At 48.0% G+C, this 22,434-nt stretch overlaps 2 protein-coding genes across 10 annotated transcripts in view; one reads left to right on the top strand and one right to left on the bottom strand.

Moving 5' to 3' along the window:
• The window catches only part of IQSEC3 (IQ motif and Sec7 domain ArfGEF 3), a 62,336-nt gene extending 58,337 nt beyond the window's left edge, over positions 1–3,999 (top strand). For 3 of the 9 annotated variants that reach the window (XM_069965256.1, XM_069965319.1, XM_069965309.1), the window contains exon 14: positions 744–3,999. In XM_069965256.1, coding sequence (XP_069821357.1) covers positions 744–1,127 — 384 coding nt within the window. In that variant the 3' untranslated portion in view covers positions 1,128–3,999. The remainder of the gene's footprint in view (positions 1–743) is intronic. The other 6 variants (XR_011362535.1, XM_069965270.1, XM_069965264.1 and 3 more) reach the window with 6 other exon arrangements.
• Positions 4,000–5,592: 1,593 nt separating this feature from the next.
• The window catches only part of LOC138771312 (uncharacterized), a 36,946-nt gene continuing 20,104 nt past the window's right edge, over positions 5,593–22,434 (bottom strand). Inside the window, exons 16-29 of the mRNA XM_069950935.1 lie at positions 13,235–13,506; positions 11,272–11,403; positions 11,088–11,188; positions 10,103–10,212; positions 9,205–9,337; positions 8,913–9,047; positions 8,720–8,823; positions 8,391–8,515; positions 8,133–8,245; positions 7,333–7,464; positions 6,940–7,042; positions 6,723–6,823; positions 6,128–6,295; positions 5,593–5,901 (exon numbers count right to left, since the gene is read on the bottom strand). Of these exons, the coding sequence (XP_069807036.1) occupies positions 5,794–5,901; positions 6,128–6,295; positions 6,723–6,823; positions 6,940–7,042; positions 7,333–7,464; positions 8,133–8,245; positions 8,391–8,515; positions 8,720–8,823; positions 8,913–9,047; positions 9,205–9,337; positions 10,103–10,212; positions 11,088–11,188; positions 11,272–11,403; positions 13,235–13,506 (1,837 nt within the window). The 3' untranslated portion in view covers positions 5,593–5,793. The remainder of the gene's footprint in view (positions 5,902–6,127; positions 6,296–6,722; positions 6,824–6,939; positions 7,043–7,332; positions 7,465–8,132; positions 8,246–8,390; positions 8,516–8,719; positions 8,824–8,912; positions 9,048–9,204; positions 9,338–10,102; positions 10,213–11,087; positions 11,189–11,271; positions 11,404–13,234; positions 13,507–22,434) is intronic.

Here is a 22,434-nt window from a genome sequence, read left to right as displayed (position 1 = left end):
TGTAGTCAGGTGTGCAGCTGTCTTGCTGCATTGCATACTGGGAGATGTCATGTACACTCAATGGAGAATATTAATATGAGCTGAATAATGAGTTCAGCTCTGAAGTTGAATGGATCATCCTACAAGTTTTAGCTGTAGTTCTTAGCAGATTTTTGGCTCTGCCGTCCATCCTCCTCTTGGTGCGGGCGGCCGTTCCCGGTATAGTCCTCCGATCACTTTATCTTACAGACCCCCAGTGCCTCTTATTTATCTGATTCCCCCCCCCCCCCCAGAGACGAGAAGATCATAAACGTGATTGAATAAATCTATGAAGTTATAAAAACAATCACCTGTACTGATATAACACTATTACAGACATCTTAAAGGAGAACTCCACCCAAAAGCCAAAGCTTCCCCCTCCCGCAGTGTTTGTATAAGCTCCTGTGTTTACTGTTACAGCAGCCATTGGCTTTAACCCCACCCACGCTTAGAAGACCCCGCCCACTAAAGTGGCACCAATGGGGGAGAAGGACTGGAGGTCTGTAACGTAAATCCTTGGTGCGATTGAGTTCACCCCCATTTCTTCCCGCAGTGAGGTACCTCTAAGACCCCGTAGTCTTCCCCTGGCATGCCACGCTCTATGGGGGGCCCCCCCTGAGTATATGAGCCGGGTCTTAGCTTCTGGGGGGCACAGGGCAGCCAGGATTAGCACGTGGGAGATAGTCTTGTAACATTTAATGCTTCTTTGGCTGTTTCTAAACTAGGTGTCAATTCACAACAGGCTTCAGACGTCCCAGCACAGCGCCCCCCAGGGGCCAGAGAATGGAGCTCCGGGCAGCACGGCTCCTAATGGGCAGCGGGAGGCTCTGCAGGCCGCCCCCTCCGACCGCCTCCTGCAGTGTCAGCAGATTGTCAAGGTGATTGTGCTGGACACACCCGGGCGGGCACTGCCTGCCATCGACCAGACTGTCACCCGCTACCTGTCTGGGTCCTGCTCCTCTACTCCCCTCCGCAGTGTGGGAGGAGCCGTCCACCAGCCCCCTCTCCCCCCGCCGCCTCCTCCTTATAACCACCCTCACCAATACTGCCCCCCGGGGGTCCTCCTTAGAGAACGCAGGTATTCCAGTGGCTCCCGCAGTCTGGTGTAGGACGCTTCTGGGACTTACACACTTACCAAGTCTTGCACATGTAGCGGTTCCTACCCGCCCTTGCACACTCACCCCCCCCCCTTGCATACAGGCTCTTCTTGCACACTCATATTTATCTCCTATATTCTTCCACTCGCCCTTTGCACAATTATCTGCCCCCCCTCTCCCACTTTGTGAATTTTTAGTAGGTTTGATCACTCTCTCTCGCCAATATTTTTATTGTGGAGGAACCTTTGTATTGATGAGCACGCCCACGACAATCCCCCCCCCACAGTACAGACCCCCCACCCCCCCCTTACCCGCCACATCACACGCCTGGATTCTGCAGCATTGCCCTCCGCGCTCTCAGTTGGCCGTAGAACCTTTGAAGATAATTTTGGACTGTGAGAATATGGGGACCCCCGACCAATGGATGGAGAAGGCGGACCCTCAAAAAGACGGCCCCAGCCCCTCCCCCGCTGCCCTGTGCTGGAGTCATCAGTGGGATCAGCAATGGCAGATCTTCATAGGGGATAGAAATGGCCATTCATAAGTCTGGGAAAGCTGAGTGATATTGCAGCCATATTGGTTCTCACTCAACATTCCTGTTATTTTTTTTTTAAGGTGGAATTTATTCTTTTTTTTATATATTTTTTTAATTTGTCATCACAAAAACCTAGTGGTAAGAGTGTTAGCCGTGTGTTTTATATATATGCTGCATGCTGATGAGCTCCAGTATATATATATACACATAGTAGAGAGCATTCATTGTATATTGTACAGATAAGCAGCAGTAAGGGCCATACAGTCTGTTTTAAGGTGGAATTTTTTTTCCATCATAACAAATACCATTACCATTATTCATTCCCAGTGATTTTTACATATTAATAGCTTGATCTTGAGGACCAGACTGATTTTTATTTATTTATTTTTTTAAGGTGGAATTTTTTTTTTCTCATCACAAATATTTAAGAGTAATAATACCCGTTGGTAAGAGCATTGGCCGTGTGTTGTTTTTACATATGGATCTAAGTCCGATCCTCGCTGATGAGCTCTACTAAGGATTTTCTTTTCTTCTTTTTTTTTTTTAAGGTGGAATTTTTTTTAATATGGTCATCACAGATGTTTAACAGTATTAACGTGCAGTGGTAAGAGCATTAGCCGTGTGGTGTGGGATATGCCGGCCATTGTCACCAGCCAGTAAGGCAGGAACTAAGCTCCAGGTTATACGCATAGTGCAATGAACTGAGAATCCTGGTGTCCCTGATGAGCTCTAGTTAGTTGGGACATTCTCTTTTAAGGTGGAATTCTTTATTTTATCACCTATGTTAAACAGTGTTAATGAAGCCTGGCCGTCTCTGATGAGCTTAGTGTAGGGCCAAACAACGTCTTTTAAGGTGGAATTTTTTTTACCATATATTTTAAACAGTATTACTACATCGAAAGAACTGTCCTCAATAATAAGCTCTATTTAAGGCCCAAAAAATCTATTTTAAGGCGGATTTTTTTTCCCATCACTTAAACAATATTAATCCATTGAAGGCCCTATTCTCTAAGAAAGCAAAGAGTTCTTAAGGTGGATTTTTTTTTATTCTTAGTACATGTGTTAATACAGTATTAATACATGGAAAGCCTGACCCTTCACCCATAAGCTCTATTTAGGGGATGAAAAGTCTCTTTTAAGGTGGGATTTTTATGGCTGAACACTGTTTTTAAGGTGGATTTTTTTTTTTTATCACATATGTTAACCAGTAACAGTATTTGCGCAATTTACTGATGTCCCTTGACACATATATACCCAGCCATTAAAGCATTCTCTGTAAGGGCTACCATGGCAATGACCGTTCACAGAATTCTATTTTTCCACACCGGTGTGGATCGTTGTATTGTTAGATTTACAATGAGCGTTGTCCGTACATCACTATAAGGTTATATTTCTAGCCTGGGTCACCTGTAGATTAGCTGAGGGCTTTGTGTATCCAATATCCTATACTATCTATATTGTGCAACCCTAATCAAGTAGTCTAAAAAAAATGGCTGTTTTTTTCAAAAACAGCGCCACCCCCTGTCCTTAGGTTGTGCCTGGTATTGCAGCTCCCCACCATTGAAGTGAGTGGGGCTGAGCTTTAGTCCCCTATACCTGTGAACAGGTATGGCGCCATGGGTGTTATAAAGCAGCCATGTTTTTCTAATCCTGGACCAACCCCTTTAAAGCGGAGACTAATAATTCCAGTCAACCAAGGTAGAATACGGACAGATCTGGAGGAAATATTATATATTCAGATACCATTATACAGCCAGTATGTGTTTTGTTTTTTAGCCAGCAGGTGTCACTGTTTCTCATCTATGGAGAAATCTACTGTGTAACGGGTAACAATTGTAAACAGTGCACCCGCAGGCAGGAGGTGGTATTGCATGATAGTTTTTTTTTTTCTGATAAATAAGATCTAATATAAATTATCTATTTTAATGATAAAAAAAACTATAAAATAAGTAAATAAAAAAATGGGGATGGTTATAATGCTGCTAGTACAATATCCCTTTAACCATCAAACATATTATTGTTGTGTTGGCCGAATGAGTCTTCATTATGGGAATAGTACCACAAGTCCCAGCATGCCCTGGGAGACCACTGCATTTTGCCATGCGATTATTTCCCGGTCACTACCTTGGTGCCAGCGCACACCTGACTGTTCTTATATGTCAATTCCGGAATACAGGCTGCCAAATCCAGAGACTTTATCCGTGCTGGGGTGGAGGGGGGTGATGACGGCCTAAATGTGGACGTGTGACCGAGCACCCAGACACCTGTAATATTTTGTAACTGATAAGAAGTGAATATTTTATCTGTTCTATAGAAATCTAGAAATAACATGAGATAATGTTACCTCTACTTCCCGTGTCTGTCCTCTGTATCCGGGGGGGATGAAAAAGAGGGGGTCTGCTGGTGTCGTGTGTGATACTGCCTGCTGTATCTAAGCCTACTGTGTGATACCAAGTGATGCGCTGTATGTATTATGTGTGACACATCTATTGTGTATAATGAGTTGCTGTATCTAAGCCGTGTGATTTTCTGTATCTAAGCCATGTGATACTGTGTGATGATCTGTATCTAAGCCCGTCATCTTGGAGACCTTCCTCCTTATGGGTCTCTGTGCTCTCGGTGGGGAGATGATCTTCCGCTCACTGACTCTTCCTACCTCGCTGGATGAATCACAGCTTAGTTTCCAGGTCACTTACAGCCGGGAATCAGGGATGTGAAGCTCCCAGTATAGATTATATAATGTATAGAACATATGACGCCAATCAGAAGAGGATCAGATAAGTGGTCTCTGTATCTGGAGGGTAATGTATGTTCCAGTGGTTGTAATACTGTGTTATCACTATGCTGGGACTTCTCCATCCAGCTCCACTATGTGCCTGACTGCTCTTCCCCCAGCACCGCTATGTGCCTGACTGCTCTTCCCCCAGCACCGCTTTGTGCCTGACTGTTCTTTCCCCAGCACCGCTATGTGTCTGACTGCTCTTCCCCCAGCACCGCTATGTGCCTGACTGCTCTTCCCCCAGCACCGCTATGTGCCTGACTGCTCTTCCCCCAGCACCGCTATGTGCCTGACTGCTCTTCCCCCAGCACCGCTATGTGCCTGACTGCTCTTCCCCCAGCACCACTATGTGCCTGACTGCTCCTCCTCCAGCACCTCTATGTGCCTGACTCCTCCTCCAGCACCTCTATGTGCCTGACTGCTCCTCTATGTACCAGACCACTCCTCCTCCAGCTCCGCTATGTACCAGACCACTCCTCCTGCATCTCCGCTATGTACCAGACCACTCCTCCTGCATCTCCGCTATGTACCAGACCACTCCTCCTCTATCTCTGGTATGTACCAGACTACTCCTCCCCTTCACTATGTACCAGACCACTCCTCCTCCTCTTCACTATGTACCAGACTCCTCCTCCTCTATCTCCGCTATGTACCAGACTACTACTCCTCTTCACTATGTACCAGACTCCTCCTCCTCCATCTCCGCTATGTACCAGACTCCTCCTCCTCTTCACTATGTACCAGACCACTCCTCCTCCTCTTCACTATGTACCAGACTCCTCCTCCTCCTCTTCACTATGTACCAGACTCCTCCTCCTCTATCTCCGCTATGTACCAGACTCCTCCTCCTCTATCTCCGCTATGTACCAGACTCCTCCTCCTCTTCACTATGTACCAGACCACTCCTCCTCCTCTTCACTATGTACCAGACCACTCCTCCTCCTCTTCACTATGTACCAGACTCCTCCTCCTCCTCTTCACTATGTACCAGACTCCTCCTCCTCTATCTCCGCTATGTACCAGACCACTCCTCCTCCTCTTCACTATGTACCAGACCACTCCTCCTCCTCTTCACTATGTACCAGACCACTCCTCCAGCTCCCACACTTTATAATAACTCTTATAATCCTTATGATCTGTAGTATTTCTCTTTATTGTTTACATATATATTACATCATACACAAATGTCTGTAGAATAGAAGGTAACCGTGTTAGGCACTCAGGTCGGTTCATCCGGGTCGGGGGGGTTGTGCGTATCACTAAGTGTAAGCTCTTAAACCCAGACTGGTAGGATAACAGGAGAGAGGTCAGAGGCCGGAATTAAAGGGATAACGTATTGGGGGGTGCGTGTGACCTGCAGGAGGCTACACGCCCGGCGTCTCTTGTACGCCCCTATCCAGGCTGATCCGGGGGCGGAGCCCATTTTTCTGCATGACTTTCTGCATTTGTGGCTGCGTCATTTCTTGGAAACGCTGGAAAAGAGACGGACGCGTCTGTCATTAATGAGAAGGGATGAAATTGTGCTGCAGAGCTGCATTCACAATTCAGCTGCTTTGCACTGCATCAAATATACATTAAAAACAGGTCACATGACCCTAGAGTGCAGCAGCATTGAGAATGCAGCTCTGGATGTGAATGGGGTATAAGATAGAATGTACAATATTAGCCCATATATATTACACAGCGCCCCCTACCTACCTGACTGACGGTGCCCGATGAGACCAGGAACAGGTATAACATATAACTGGGGATCAGCACCATAGATGAGAGCGCCATGAGCCAGCCAATGCCCTGACCCCACGCCGGGTACACGTACGGGCCCAGGGTGAGGGGCGTCATCTCCACCACACTGAATATAAAGACACCCTGGGGGGCAAATAGAAGAGGAGGCAGATAGAAGAGCCCATCACATGACCCTATGGGGGCAATTACTGGGAGGCAGATAGAAGAGCCCATTACATGACCCTATGGGGCAATTACTGGGGGAAAGGGGGCGATAGAAGAGCCCATCACATGACCCTATGGGGGCAATTACTGGGGGGGGCAGATAGAAGAGCCCATTACATGACCCTATGGGGCAATTACTGGGGGAAAGGGGGCGATAGAAGAGCCCATCACATGACCCTATGGGGGCAATTACTGTGTGTGTGGGGGGGGGGGGGGCAGATAGAACAGAAGTAAGATAGAAGAGCCCATCACATGACCCTATGGGGGCAATTACTGGGGGAAAGGGGGCGATAGAAGAGCCCATTAAATAACCCTATGGGGGCAATTAGTAGGTGGGGTAACTCACCAAACAGACGAAGGGGGTGAAGTAGGCCCAGCAGAGCTTCCACCAGGAGCAGGGCTGGTAGCCGATCATCTCCTCAATGTCCTGGTAGAAGCGGTCCACACCTGCCATGAGAAGATCAGAAATGGAGGTTACACTATCGCCCCCTACAGTCCAGGCCGTGTAATACATGAACATCAGGATGGGGCGGGGGGGGGGGCGGGCGTATCCTTACACCCACCGTAACACCAGGATATAGAGACCGTCTCAAAGAAGACCAGGAACAGGAGGCACATGCCGCTGGCCGAATAGTAGTCGAAAAGCTTAAAGACGTAGATTCCTCCCTGTAGAGAGAGAGTAAGATTTGTGCTGTCCACTAAGAACAATAAAGTTTAGTTAATCTGAAACTTTCCATCTGCCTGCAGCAATCGAGCATAGCCACTTTCTTCCAAAAACAGCGCCACCCCTGGTCGTGTGTGGAATTGCGCCATTCAGTTTATTTGACTAGTAGGTGGTGGCGTCCATGGCTCTGACTTCCCTCCATCCCACCAGGGGTGTGCTTATGGGGTACAGGGGAAGCAGCTGCACTAGGGCGCCCCCTCCTGGTGAGACAGGGTCACCGCAGCCAGAGTACCTGGGTGATGTTGGAAAAGCCGACAATGAAGGAGATGAAGCAGACGGCGGCGATGAAGGTTTTCTTTCTGCTTCTAAGGAATTGTGGGTATTCGTCCACCAAGGCCGTGATGAATCCCTCCACTGTGCAGAACTGGCGGAGACAGGTAAGAAAACAATGGAAATAAAGCAGCACAGAGTATTACAGGAGAGGAGTGTTACTGGGGGAAGATCAGGGACCACCAGCAGCACAGAGTATTTCAGGAGAGGAGTGTTACTGGATGAAGATCAGGGACCACCAGCAGCACAGAGTATTACAGGAGAGGAGTGTTACTGGGTGAAGATCAGGGACCACCAGCAGCACAGAGTATTACAGGAGAGGAGTGTTACTGGGTGATGATCAGGGACCACCAGCAGCACAGAGTATTACAGGAGAGGAGTGTTACTGGGTGAGGATCAGGGACCACCAGCAGCACAGAGTATTACAGGAGAGGAGTGTTACTGGGTGAGGATCAGGGACCACCAGCAGCACAGAGTATTACAGGAGAGGAGTGTTACTGGGTGAAGATCAGGGACCACCAGCAGCACAGAGTATTACAGGAGAGGAGTGTTACTGGGTGAAGATCAGGGACCACCAGCAGCACAGAGTATTACAGGAGAGGAGTGTTACTGTGTATAGATCAGGGACCACCAGCAGCACAGAGTATTACAGGAGAGGAGTGTTACTGGGTGAAGATCAGGGACCACCAGCAGCACAGAGTATTTCAGGTGGGGACCTTGTGGAAAGTCTCACACAGAGGGTTGTAGGGGGCAGGGTCTTACCTGGCTGTCCAAACCCAACATGACGAGCATAGAGAAGAAGAGAACGGACCAGACGGGAGACATTGGCAGCTGGGTTACGGCCTGTGGATACGCCAGGAACGCCAGCCCCGGTCCTGCAGGGATAGTGATATCAAAGACTAAGCTATACCTAGTGCAGGGTGGAGCGTGACACAGGGGGCAGGCCCCGCCCCCTGGCATAATACAGGGGACTACTTTTACCTGGACTGTTCCTTTAAGGGGACCTGGTGGCAGCCTTACCTGACGCTGCCAACTCCTGGATCGGCTTCTTGGTGATGTGTGACATGAAGCCAACAATGGAGAAGATGACGATTCCGGCAAACATGCTGGTGGAGGAATTGATTGCACAAACGATGATGGAATCTCTATGAAAAACAGAGAACATCGGGGATGGATTGTAGTCGTAGTCAGACCAAACCTGGTTGAGAGTTTTTTGGATGAGCTGTGACCTGTCTGCTAAAAACTACAACTCCCAGCAAGCATTGACAATTATGGCCTCACTCTGTGGCTCTCTAACATTTACAAGACTACAACTCCCAGCATGCCTCTATACTGTTAGTAATCCTCACCTGTATACATTGTTGTGGAAAGAATTGTAGCTTCCCAGGGCAATGAGGGAACCGAGGCCAAGTCCATACGAGAAGAAGATCTGGGTGGCCGCATCCATCCAAACCTGAGAAAGAGCCCACAGACCCTATGATAACACTGGCCTACCAGAGCACATGAAGAGTTGTCATAGGGACACAGGTGGCAGTCACTCACCTCAGACTCTGCGAGTTTGCTGAAGTCTGGGGTGATGTAGAAGCGGATCCCATCCATTGCTCCCGGAAGGGTGATCCCTCGGAAAAACAAGATCACAAGCATGAAGTAAGGGTAGGTCGCTGAGAAGTAAACCACCTGAGGGGTGAAGGGTAAGGAGATCAGGACACAGTGACCACATAGAGCTCAGCATTGGGTTACTACATAGTGGCACCATATGGCGGCACATCCTAGTAATAGGAATACATGTGCTGCCATATGGGCTCTGTGCACAGTGACACCCTCCATACTGCACCTTCCCCGTCCACTCCACTCCTTTCCAGATAGAGAAGTAAACCATGACCCAGGATAGTGCCAGCGTGCAGGCCAGGGGCCAGCGGATCTCCCCTGGTTCTCCCAGGCCGCCTGTCACCTGATGCATATTCCTCCTGGAAAGGATCCAATATCAGAGGTCACAGGGGTTGTCACCCAACTTTTCCAGAAACAGATGGTGGTGAAAAGATGTTATAGTGACCTGACCGGGTCATGGACAGGAGGAAGATGGGGCTGGGGGGGGGGGGATAACACAGGAGGAAGATGGGACAGGAGGAGGGTAGGACAGGAAAGATGAGACAGGAGGAAATTTAACAGGAAGTAGATTTAAAAGAAGGAAGAAGAGACAGGAGGAAGATGACATAGGAGATTGGTAAAACAAGAGGAAGATGAGACAGAATGAAAATGAGATGAGAAAGATGAGACAAGAGGAAGATGGGACAGAATAAAAATGAGATTAGAAAGATAGGATAAAAGGAAGACAAGACAAAAGGAAGATAAGAAATAAGGAAGAAATGAGCAGAGGAAGATAAGACATAAGGAAGAAGTGACCAGAGGAAGATAGGACAGAAGGAAGAAGGGACAGGATGAAGATGAGACTCAATGGAGAATTAACAGGAAGAAGATAAGACTCAAGGGAGAATTAACAGGAGGAAGATAAGACACAAGGGAGAATTAACCGGGGGAAGAAGAAACATAAGGGAAAAGTGACAGCGGAAGATGAGGCACACAGGATAATTGATAGGGGGAAGATGAGACACAGGATAATTGATAGGGGGAAGATGAGACACAAGGGCGAATTGATAGGGGGAAGATAAGACATAAGGGAGAAGTGACAGGAGAAGATGAGACAGGTCTCCCCATACCCAGGCCTGACTTACTCCCAGAATTCAGTGACGGCGCTGGTGAGGTTTGTGGTGTCGTTCAGGGAGTAGTTGGAGAAGCATCGCTCTGTGTTCCAGCTGTTGTCGCAGCTCTGCCAGGGCAGGGTCTTCTCCGCAGAGGAAGGAAAGGACACGGATCAATAATATATTATAGGTTATACCGGGACCACATGTCCACCATTGAGGACTATCATATGACCAAAAGTATGTGAACCCCCAAACATCACATCAGTTGTCAGCACCCCAATTCCCGACATTATAAGATTTACTTTTAGTGGAACCAAGAGGTCAAACCATGAAGACCCCAACTATTGTTCCTCCACCCTCTGGGCAGCACATGTTCTCCTGTGTCCATCACCTTCAGGTTCCTCCATCAGACTGCTGGATAGTGTGATCCTCCCCTCCAAGCTTTACATCTCCTCAGCAGCCGCCTGGCATTGGCTGCTCGGCCATAGAAGCCTCAGTCCATAAAGTGTAGGATGTTTCTAGATGCCGCCTGGAGCTCAGTTGGGCCTTTTTACACCTGAAGATCCCTCAATCTTGATGGTTGCTGTATTACAGCTGTGGTGTTGTTGCTCGTGGACATCTGATGGCCGTCACTAAGCTTCTCTTATGACCTGTTCTACAGCAATTATTGTCTATGGGGATTTACTTTACCAAGCAATGAAATAAAAGGGGCACATACTTTCCGCTATGTAGTAGTCAGCTGTACCTTCCACTCCTTGTACATGATAGCAAATCTCTAACATCCAGATATTTATAACCAAGTTGCAATACCATAAGTGACCACCGGGGTTGCTATTGAAATTTGTATATTATTAGGCAACACCATAGAGTAAATAGAAGGAAGTAAAAGTTGCCCATTAATGAGGTATATGGATCATATGATGGTAATTATTGGGGTCCATGAGTGAGGAGGGACCACCCCCATGTACATACCATATGGTTCTTATAAATCTGGGATATTCCATGTTGTACTCACCGAGGAGAAGGAATTGAAGAGATAGTAAAGGGCCCAGGCGATGATTACAATATAGTAAATGTTCAGCCAGAAGGACAGCACCACAGCGGCCATCCCGACCCCTGTCCAGGACAAGACATGAAGATTCCTAAGAAACATCCAAAGGCTGCACAAGGCATTACAGCAGTTTTAGGTGTCACTGTACCTTTAAACATGGGCGCCAGCTTCCACACCCCCAGTCCCCCGATAGATGTGAACTGTCCCAGAGCTGTCTCCAGAAAGAAGAGCGGGATTCCAGCAAAGACCAATGTCAAGAAATACGGGATCAGGAAGGCACCTGGTGGAGGAGACAACACGTATGGGCACGGTGGAGGCAACAACATGCATGGGCAGGGTGGAGGAGACAACACGTATGGGCACTGTGGAGGAGACAACACGTATGGGCAGAGTGGTGGAGGTAACAATACATATGGTCAGGGTGGAGGAGACAACACGTATGGTCACTGTGGAGGAGACAACATGTATGGGCAGGGTGGAGGAGACAACATGCATGGGCACGGTGGAGGCCACAACATGTATGGGCAGGGTGGAGGAGACAACACGTATGGGCACGGTGGAGGCCACAACATGTATGGGCAGGGTGGAGGAGATAACACAGATGGACAAGGTGGAGGAGACAACATGTATGGGTAGAGTGGTGGAGGTAAAAAATACATATGGTCAGGGTGGAGGAGACAACTCATATGGACACGGTGGAGGCCACAACATGCATGGGCAGGGTGGAGGAGACAACATGTATGGGTAGAGTGGTTGAGGTAAAAAATACATATGGTCAGGGTGGAGGAGACAACTCATATGGACACGGTGGAGGCCACAACATGCATGGGCAGGGTGGAGGAGACAACACGTATGGGCACTGTGGAGGAGACAACACGTATGGGCAGAGTGGTGGAGGTAACAATACATATGGTCAGGGTGGAGGAGACAATATGTATGGACAAGGTGGTGGCCACAACATGTATGGGCAGGGTGCAGGAGATAACACAGTTTGACAAGGTGGAGGAGACAACACGTATGGGCAGAGTGGTGGAGGTAACAATACATATGGTCAGGGTGGAGGAGATAACACAGATTGACAAGGTGGTGGCCACAACATGTATGGGCAGGGTGGAGGAGATAACACAGATGGACAAGGTGGAGGAGACAACATGCATGGGCAGGGTGGAGGAGACAACATGTATGGGTAGAGTGGTGGAGGTAAAAAATACATATGGTCAGGGTGGAGGAGACAACTCATATGGACACGGTGGAGGCCACAACATGTAAAGGTAGAGTGCTGGAGGTAACAATACATATGGTCAGGGTGAAGGAGACAATATGTATGGTCACGGTGCAGGAGACAACACATATGGACCAGGTGGTGGCCACAACACGTATGGTCAGGGTGAAGGAGACAATATGTATGGTCACGGTGCAGGAGACAACACATATGGACCAGGTGGTGGCCACAACACGTATGGGCAGGGTGGAGGAGATAACACAGATGGACATGGTGGAGGAGACAACATGTATGGGTAGAGTGGTGGAGGTAACAATACGTATGGTCAGGGTGGAGGAGGCAATACGTATGGGCAGATTGAAGAAACAACATGTATGGGTAGAGTGGAGGACATAACACGTATAGGCAGGTTGGAGGCAACAATACGTGTGGTCAGGGAGGAAGGAGACAACACATATGTGAGGGTGGAGAAAACAACAAGTATGGGCAAGTTGGGGAGACAACATGCATGGGCAGGGTGGAGGAAATAACACGTATGGGCAGGATGAAGGAGACAATATAAATGGGCAGGTTAGAGGAGACAACACGTCTGGACACGTGGAAGGAGACAACATGTATAGACAAGGTGGTGGAGACAACATGTATTGGTAGGGTGGAGAAAACAACACGTATGAGCAAGTTGGGGCGACAACTTGCATGGGCAGGGTGGAAGGAGCCAACACGTATGGGCAGAGTGGAGGAAATAATACAATGGGCAGGGTGGAGGAGACAACACGTATGGGTGGAGTGAAGAAGACATCACATATAGACAGTGCGGGTGTCCTCTGCATTACCACAATCCCGGTGTCATCCAGCTTTCCCAGATACCAAGGCTCCTTGATGTCCTTACCTCCACCATTTTTCCCGCACAGGTACGGGAACCGCCACACATTCCCCAGCCCGATGGCGTAGCCCACACAGGACAGTAAGAAGTCAAATCTTCCTTTCCACGTGCCCCGGTCATCAGCGCCGGCCTTCTTCTTCTTGGTGTCCACAGTTGAGGAGTGCGTATCTATAGGGGCAGCCTGCCGGGCCTCGCACGGGGAGTTCAGATCCACAGAGTCGGTGTCTGTCTTGCCCATCCTGGAGCGGGCGAGTTGGGTAAACAGAGAACGTGCAGGTCTGAGAAAGGAACCAGTCAAGCTGGGTTATCGGGAGGGTGCTGGGTGCCAGGGGGCAGAGCTGCCAACCACCCAATATACCACAATATAAAATACAGAATTAGCAGGCCTGGCACCGGGCTGGCACCACTTACCCCGTGCAGCTTCCCTACATGTATAAGTGCTGCCTCCCCCGACCCAGAACACTGAATGCCCCGCACCGTCCTCCCAGCCTCCGCCAAATCATCATTAGCCTTCATATCGATTTATTGTTAATGAGCATCAAGTCCATGTCGGATCCAATCAGCCATCAACGTGTCTGGTGAAGCGTCGCTGAAGGACAGAGAGATATGAGCGGCACCACCAGACCCTCCCTGGCATAGGGGAATATGACAACTACTATGGGTCATGATACGATCGCACTACGCAGCTCATCCGAAACCAATGAACTAGGAAACTTCTCAAAATCTGCAGTGTCCTGGTTTGGTTTAAGCAGGGGCGGAGTGAGTAAAGCGGGGGTGGTGACTACTGAAGAGGGGGTGTGGCTTATTCAGGAATGTTCAACTTCCATTTTTGTGGAAAGCTGTACAGGAGGGGAATGATGGGCATGTGGGTTGTCACTCAGCTTTCCCAGATATAACTAAGAAACAACCCCCAGAATGGGGCATGGGCGGTGACTGCTGAGGGATGGGTGTGGCTTATTCAAACATTAAATTTCTGATATTGGTTAAGGAAGGTTCCCTATAGGTTTAGGGGTGGTTCCCTGTTACTGGGTAAAGCATGGGTGGAAACCACTGATGGTGGGTGTGGCCTCTTAAGAAGTAACTTTCTGTCTTCTTGTCTCTCACCAGCAGAAATGGTTAAATAATATCTTTACCGTCTAAATTTCTGGAGATCCCTATGGGAACAGTGATGGCCCAGACACAGATATAACTAAGAAATGTTCCCTGTCACTGACTAAAGCAGGGGTGGAGCCTGCTGATGGGTGGGTGTGGCTTATTTATTAATGTAACTTTCTGTCTTTTTGTACCCTATTAGTATTTGCTAAAACTGCTGGGAGATGGGTGTTTCTTATTAAAAAATAAATCTTTTTGTCTTGGATTAAGCAGGGGTGTTTCCCTCTTATTAAGCAAAGCGGGGGCGGTGACTGCTGGAGGATGGGTGTGGCCTATTCAGAAATGTAACCATCTCAGAAGAAGCAACCCCTGGGGTAGTCATGTTGGGTGCTGAGCATTTATCTCCTACATGTATACTAATTTATGTAGTTGTATTGGTTTAAGCAGGGGTGGTTCCCTGGCACTGACTAAATAAAGCAGGGGTGTTGACTGCTGAAGAGTGGGCGTGGCTTATTTAGAAATGTAAATTCCTGTCTTCTTTCACCAGAATAAATGGTGGAATAATATCCTTGCCCTCCATCTTTGTGGATAATGGTTTAGGGCGTGTAATGGCGGCCATGTTGGATGTCCCCCAGCTTTCCTAGGACCAGATGTGGCTTGATGATACAATCTGCAGAATTCTGCACCTTCCCCAGTGTCCGTGTCCCTCAGCTCAAGTTTTAGTCTCTTGCATTTCTCAGCGCCCCCTCCTTCATCCGTGTCGTCTTCCAGGCTCTGCACCTTCTTGCCCCCCCTCCCCTCCCCCCTCCACCTCGGATTTCTGCCCTTTTCAGGAGAATGTCACTAATTGTGTAGACAACTTTGTCTTCCTTCACTAAAACACCTATGGCCGAAAGCTGTTTTCTCCCAAAACCGATCTGTGTGAGCGTAACGCGAGGCGACATCACCTGTCTCGTATCCGCAGCCCCCCCCCCCCCATAACAAGTCTGCACTCTGCAGCGCCGGATAAGTTCCCGTCACCAAGACGCAACATCCACAGTGATCATACGGTTCACCGAGGAGGACAAGGGGACCGCAAAGCTGCAGCCTAATTCCTATGTGCTGGGCTGCTATTACTCTCTGGTATCAGCCATGTCAGGTATATACAATCTATTACTCTCTGGTATCAGCCATGTCAGGCTGGGGGGGGTGACTGTAGGACAGGTATATACAGTCTATTACTCTCTGGTATCAGTCATGTCAGGCTGGGGGGGGAGGTGACTGTAGGACAGGTATATACAATCTATTACTCTCTGGTATCAGCCATGTCAGGCTGGGGGGGAGGGAGGGGGTGACTGTAGGACAGGTATATACAATCTATTACTCTCTGGTATCAGCCATGTCAGGCTGGGGGGAGGGGTGACTGTAGGACAGGTATATATACAATCTATTACTCTCTGGTATCAGCCATGTCAGGTATATACAATCTATTACTCTCTGGTATCAGCCATGTCAGGCTGGGGGGGGGGGGGTGAGTGTAGGACAGGTATATACAATCTATTACTCTCTGGTATCAGCCATGTCAGGCTGGGGGGTGTGTGTGACTGTAGGACAGGTATATACAGTCTATTACTCTCTGGTATCAGCCATGTCAGGCTGGGAGGGGGAGGTGACTGTAGGACAGGCATATACAATCTATTACTCTCTGGTATCAGCCATGCTAGGATCCAGCCTTCTCCGTCCCTCTGTCCCCCAATATCTGCCATGCGGGGTGAGTGGGCACATCTGGCATCTCCATGTGTCCTGGCACCTTAGGGGTTAGGGTCCTTGCACGCCATTCTATGCGGCTTCCAGTATGGTCTGATATAGCCGCACCCGCCGCCGCCGTCCCCGCTGTCACACATGTCACATTACGTTATTTCCGCTTCGCTAAATCTCTTTAAAAATAAACTGGTTTCTTATCTTGTAGCAAAAACCTGCGAGGCGAGAGAAGTGGGGCAGAGCGAGGATGTTAACCTGTGCCCGGCCTCTCTGCCCTCCTCCATTAGTGCCCCCCAGGTCACTCACCGCCCGCCTAATCCTTCTTCATGTATTTATAGAGCAGGGGGGGCTGGAGGGGGAGGGGGGCCTATAGGGGGCGCAGTGCACGCCGTCACCCTGAACACAGCAGCTGTACAACTCATCCAGAATGTTCCTACAGCTGCATTATTCTACATGATAAAACTCCAGCTGCCAACAGTCACCACTAGGGGGAGCTCCAGTTTCTAAGACCTTAATCCTTACAGGATAAACACTTAGGCTGCCAGCAGTCACTGCTAGGGGGGAATCCAAATCCTTTATAAAGGGGATAGAGGAGGAGGGGGGTGATGAGTCTTGGGGTGGAAGAAGGAGGGGGTAATGAGTCATGGGGTGGAGGAGAGGGGTTGTGATGAGTCTTGGGGTGAAAGAGGGGGGTGATGAATCTGAGGGTTGAGGAGGAGGAGGGGGTGATGAGTCTTAGTGATAGAGGAGGGGGTGAGGAGTCTTGGGTTGGAGTAGGAGGGGGTGATGAGCCTTGGAGTGGAGAAGGACGGGGTGATGAGTCTGGGGTGAAAGAGGAGGGGGTGATAAGTCTTGGGTGGGGGTGATGAGCCTTGGGGTGGAGAAGGACGGGGTGATGACTCTTGGGGTGGAGGAGGAGGGTGGTGATGAGTCTTGGGGGGAAGGGGAGTGATGAGTCTGGGGGTTGAAGAGGGGGAGGGGTGATGTGTCTTGGGGATAGATGAGGAGGGGTGATGAGTATTTGGGTGGAGGTGGAGGGGGTGATGAGGTGATGAGTCTGGGGGTGTTGGAGGAGGGGTTGATGAGTCTTGGGGAGGGGGCAGGAGGTTGGTGATGAGTCTTGGGGTGGAGGGGGGTGGGTGATGAGTCTTGGGGTGCTGGACGATGAGGGTGTAGTCTGGGGGTGGTGGAGGGGGGGTTATGAATCTGGGGGGGTAAGTGATAAGTCTCAGGGTGGAGGAGGATGGTGATGTGTCTTAGGCTGGGTTCACACTACGCATATTTGAGGCTGTATAGCAACCAAAACCGGGAGTGGACTGAAAACACAGAAAGGCTCTGATCACATAATGTGGAAATTGAGTGGATGGCCGTCATATAACGGTAAATATTTGCTGTTATTTTAACACAACGGCTGTTATATTGAAATAATGGCCGTTATTTACCGTTAAATGACGGCCATCCACTCAATTTCCACATTATGTGATCAGAGCCTTTCTGTGTTTTCAGTCCACTCCCGGTTTTGGTTGCTATGAGGACCTGACTTGCGGACCAAATACTGCCTGAAATGTACGTAGTGTGAACATAGCCTCAGGGTGGATAGGGGTAGGTGCTGAGTCCAGGAGGATGGTGATGAGTCTGGCGGTGCAGGAGGATGGCGGTGTAGTCTGGGGGTGGGGGGGGGGGGAGATGGTGATGAGTCTGGCGGTGTAGTCTGGGGGTGGGGGGGGAGATGGTGATGAGTCTGGCGGTGCAGGAGGATGGCGGTGTAGTCTGGGGGTGGGGGGGAGATGGTGATGAGTCTGGCGGTGCAGGAGGATGGCGGTGTAGTCTGGGGGTGGGAAGGGGAGATGGTGATGAGTCTGGCGGTGCAGGAGGATGGCGGTATAGTCCGGGATGTAATGGGTGGCGTCCAGTGAGACAGCAGTGAGATGGTTAATGGTCTGGGCCCCGGGGCCCCTACTGGCGTCCGCTCTGACAGGAAGGATCCTGAATGGAAACACAGCGGCAGCTGACGCTTCTTTACAAGTGGAAAATGTGTGAGTGCGGCGTCGGGCAGCGCTGCCAACATGTGACGTGGGCCGAGCTATTTATACTCCGCTCTGAGCCAAATAACCAGCGGAATGGGGAGGAAAGGAGAGAGTGGAGTACAGCGAGCGCGGGGGAGGGGGCGCTGGGGGCTAATCACCCCCGCTCTGCAGCCACCACACCGATCAGCTGCTCGCTATAAGATCTATGGCCGATCCCATAATCAATAACAGATCAATAACCATGAATGAGAAGCCACAAAACGTCCCGTCACCATTTATATCCCGGGATACGGGGCTCCGCTCGCTGTCAGAGAAGCAGGACAGTTAAAGGGGCACTCCGTCCGAAATCATTTTCTTTCAAATCAACTGGTGTCAGAATGTTATATAGATTTGTAGTTTACATTTATTTCCAATCTGCCAGTACTTATCAGCTGCTGTATGTCCTGCAGGAAGTGGTATATTCTCTCCAGTGTGACACAGTGTTCTCTGCTGCCACCTCTGTCCATGTCAGGAACTGTCCAGAGCAGCAGCAAATCCCCATAGAAAACCTCTGCTGCTCTGGATAGTTCCTGACATGGACAGAGGTGGCAGCAGAGAGCACTGTGTCAGACTGGAGAGAATACACCACTTCCTGCAGGGCATACAGCAGCTGATAAGTACTGGAACACTAAATGGAAGTAATTAACAAATCTATAAATTGTTCTGACACCAGTTGATAAGAAAGAAAATGATTTTTGCCGGAGTTCCCCTTGAATCCTGTGTAATAACCCAGAAGTCATTACCAGTATCATCCACCAGGAGGCTCCTGGGTCTGCACTGGATACAACTATAGAAAGATGTCTCCTGGTTTCTATTCAATGACTGCCTGCAGTTATAGAACATCTAGCTGTAGCAGAGGATGGATGGAGCGGCACTCACCTGTAACGCGGTCCTCTGGTAGTCAGTGCCGGTCGTGGTCACACGGCGGGTAAGAGCCGGATAAGAGTCTTATGCTGCATGTGACCACGGGCGCTGCTGGATAAAGGACTAGTACTGTACTGGGGACTGCCGCTCTAGTCACCGTATACTGGAGCCGAGCGCCAGCGCATTATCGCAGCTGCAGCTGGTCGCTGTTCACACCATCAGGATTGTGCTGATCCTTATTATTATTAAATTATATTCTAATTAAACATATAAACTGGTAATCCCCAGTCCCTTAAAGGGGAACTCCAGCAAAATCTCTTCTTTTCAAATCAACTGTTGCCAGAAAGTTACGCAGATTTGTATATTACTTCTATAGAAAATACATAACTTCCCGCAGGACATACAGCAGCTGATAAGTACTGGAAGACTGCAGATTTTTTAATAAAAGTAAATTACAAATCTATATAACTTTCTGACACCAACTGATCTGAAAGAATTTCTTTTTTATGGAGTACCCCTTTAATGTACACTGCCACCTAATGGCTGGGTGAGGCATTACACCCTTATAAAATTACAAAAAATATATAATAATAACAATAATAAAAATAATAATAATAATTACAATAAACTCCTATGGTTTTCATTGCATACACTGACACCTAATGGCTGGGTGAGGAATTACACCCTTATAAAATTACAAAAAATATATAATAAAAACAATAATAAAAATAATAATAATAATAACTACAATAAACTCCTATGGTTTTCATTGCATACACTGACACCTAATGGCTGGGTGAGGAATTACACCCTTATAAAATTACAAAAAATATATAATAATAATAATAAAAATAATAATAATAACTACAATAAACTCCTATGGTTTTCATTGCATACACTGACACCTAATGGCTGGGTGAGGAATTACACCCTTATAAAATTCCAAAAATATATAATAATAATAATAATAATAATATTATTAACAACAATAACTACAATAAACTCCTATACGTCAGAAGATGCTGTTTGTCGGCCTTTCCTAAAAATAATAATTATTTCTATCAGCTTCTGGTTTTCATTACATACACTGCCACCTAATGGCTGGCCCAGATATCACACGCTTATAAAATGACTATAAACATACTATAAATACTATTTATATAAACTACTAATCACCAGAAACTACTAAGCATCATCAATGTTCCCTACAAATAAGAATTTCTATCCTTTCTCATTGCATACACTGCCACCTAATGGCTGGATGAGATATTACACCCTATAAGCTATTATGCCGCAGATGTTGCCATCAATGTTCCATCATTTCTAATATGTTATGTCACTTACCAGTTTCTATTGCGTACACTGCCACCTAGTGCCCAAAATAAGGAATTGCACCTATTAAAAAAGGCAATAAAATCATAATATGGCATAGTTTAATAAAGATGCTTTTTCCTTATGGTCTAGATTAGTGACCCCCAACCTCTGACTCTCCTGCAAAACTACAACTCTCATCGTGCCTGGTGACCTTCTGCTGTCCGGGCATGATAGGAGTTGTAGTTCTGCAACAGCTGGAGGGCCACGAGTTCCAGATAACATGTCTATACGGTATAATTCTATATAATATGGGTCACAAACTATTACTTGATCTTTCTAGTTTGTTTTTACTGTGAAAACTTTTTTCGTATGAGAACTTATTATTGGACGGAATTATAGAATGTGACTGATTTTACTGTCCAACAGTGACATCTAAAGGCCAGCAGTGGGATTGCCCCCCAAAAATGCAAATATAACTAAAGGATTGGGGGATTAAAGGGGAACACTGGTGAAAAAAAGGGTTGTCAGAAAGTTATGCAGATTTGTGAATTGCTTCTATTTAAAAATCTCCAGTCTTCCAGTACTTATCAGCTGCTGTATGTCCTGCAGGAAGTGGTGTATTCTTTCCAGTCTGACACAGTGCTCTTTGCTGCCACCTCTGTCCATGTCAGGAACTGTCCAGAGCAGCAGCAACATCCCATAGAAAACCTCTCCTGCTCTGGACAGTTCCATTGAACTAAATGGAGCTGTAATACCACACACAGCCTGAGCACCAGGGTGGAGCTGTTTTTGATGGATCTTGGATAACACCTTTACAACGCCAAAAAGTGAACCCTAGTCTCACGCCCCACACTGGACATACAATATTGCATCTGGCCTGGCAATTTAAGACATGGTCGTCCATTTGCTAATAAGCAGTGGCCCCGCCCACACAAAATGGCTGCCGTAATAACAGACAAGTAATTATAAAGAAGAAACAGATACAACGCTATTTTATTTTACAGCTCTCTGTCATCAGTCCACGAAGGTGAAAAAAATATCACGTTTTCTGCAACGTAAATTACAAGGTAATTTTTAAAATTTTTATTTTATTTTATTTTTTTATAAAACGGAGTCCCCTCCCCCACCTGTCAATCAAGCACGGCTTCCCTGCTGAGCGTATACATGATGGCGGACAGTATATAGTCATGTACAGCCCTGTACAGGGAGCCGCCATGTTGCCTATGAAGCTGACTGAGCTGCTGTGACTTCCTGCTGCGAGAGGGGAGAGGGAGTCGCCCCATTTACATTCACATGGCTGCTGCAGAGTCTTTTTTAAACCTAATGTTTTTCTGATTACAATCCCTTTAATACACCTACAAAGCTGCCTGATCCTCGCTGCACAGAGTATATAGGTCCGAGCTATCTGCGGGACCCCTGGGGCCCGGTCCTATGGCCACAGCAACGGACGCTCCGCGCACTAAGGTATCATTAGCAGCAATAAACTCCTCTGGCAGGTTTTAGCTCACTAGCGCCATCTACCTATGACATCACGCTTTCCAAAAATACATTGTTTCCACAAGAAGCTCTACCTAGGTCACTAAGAGAGTCACTATGGTGTGCTGGACACTATTGGTAGCAGCACCTAAGTCTCTAGGCCGGAATGTACATCGCCCCCTGATGGCCGATATCTGTAACAGCAATCCTGGTAAAAATAGGACAGATATAGGGGGAGGAGTGGAGGGGTAACAAGAACCGGCCAATGGGGAAAATGCCCTCCTTTACTCATAGGAGGGGCCAGTTTTAAGGTTGTAGGGGGTGGGTTAGGAGGTGTGGCTTAGGACTGTGGGTAAGGTTAAGAGGTGTGGTTTATTTCTGGCACTGTGGCAAGGGGGTGTGGCTTATGACTGTGGGCTAGGTTAAGAGGTGTGGTTTATGACTGTGAGTGAGGTTAAAAGATGTGGCTTATGACTACGTGAGGTTAAGAGGTGTGGCTAATAACTGGAGCTGGAGTAAGAGATGTGGTTCATGACTAGGTGGGGCAAGAGGTGTGGTTTATTATTGGAGCTGGGGTAAGAGGTGTGGTTTATGACTAGGTGGGGCAAGAGGTGTGGTTTATGAATGTGGGTGGAGTTAAGAGTTGTGTCTTAT

This window comes from Dendropsophus ebraccatus, chromosome 1 (assembly GCF_027789765.1).
Source record: "Dendropsophus ebraccatus isolate aDenEbr1 chromosome 1, aDenEbr1.pat, whole genome shotgun sequence".
Taxonomy (NCBI): domain Eukaryota; kingdom Metazoa; phylum Chordata; class Amphibia; order Anura; family Hylidae; genus Dendropsophus; species Dendropsophus ebraccatus.
Note: the sequence above shows the minus strand (reverse complement) of the source record. Positions and strands in the feature narration are given on the sequence as shown.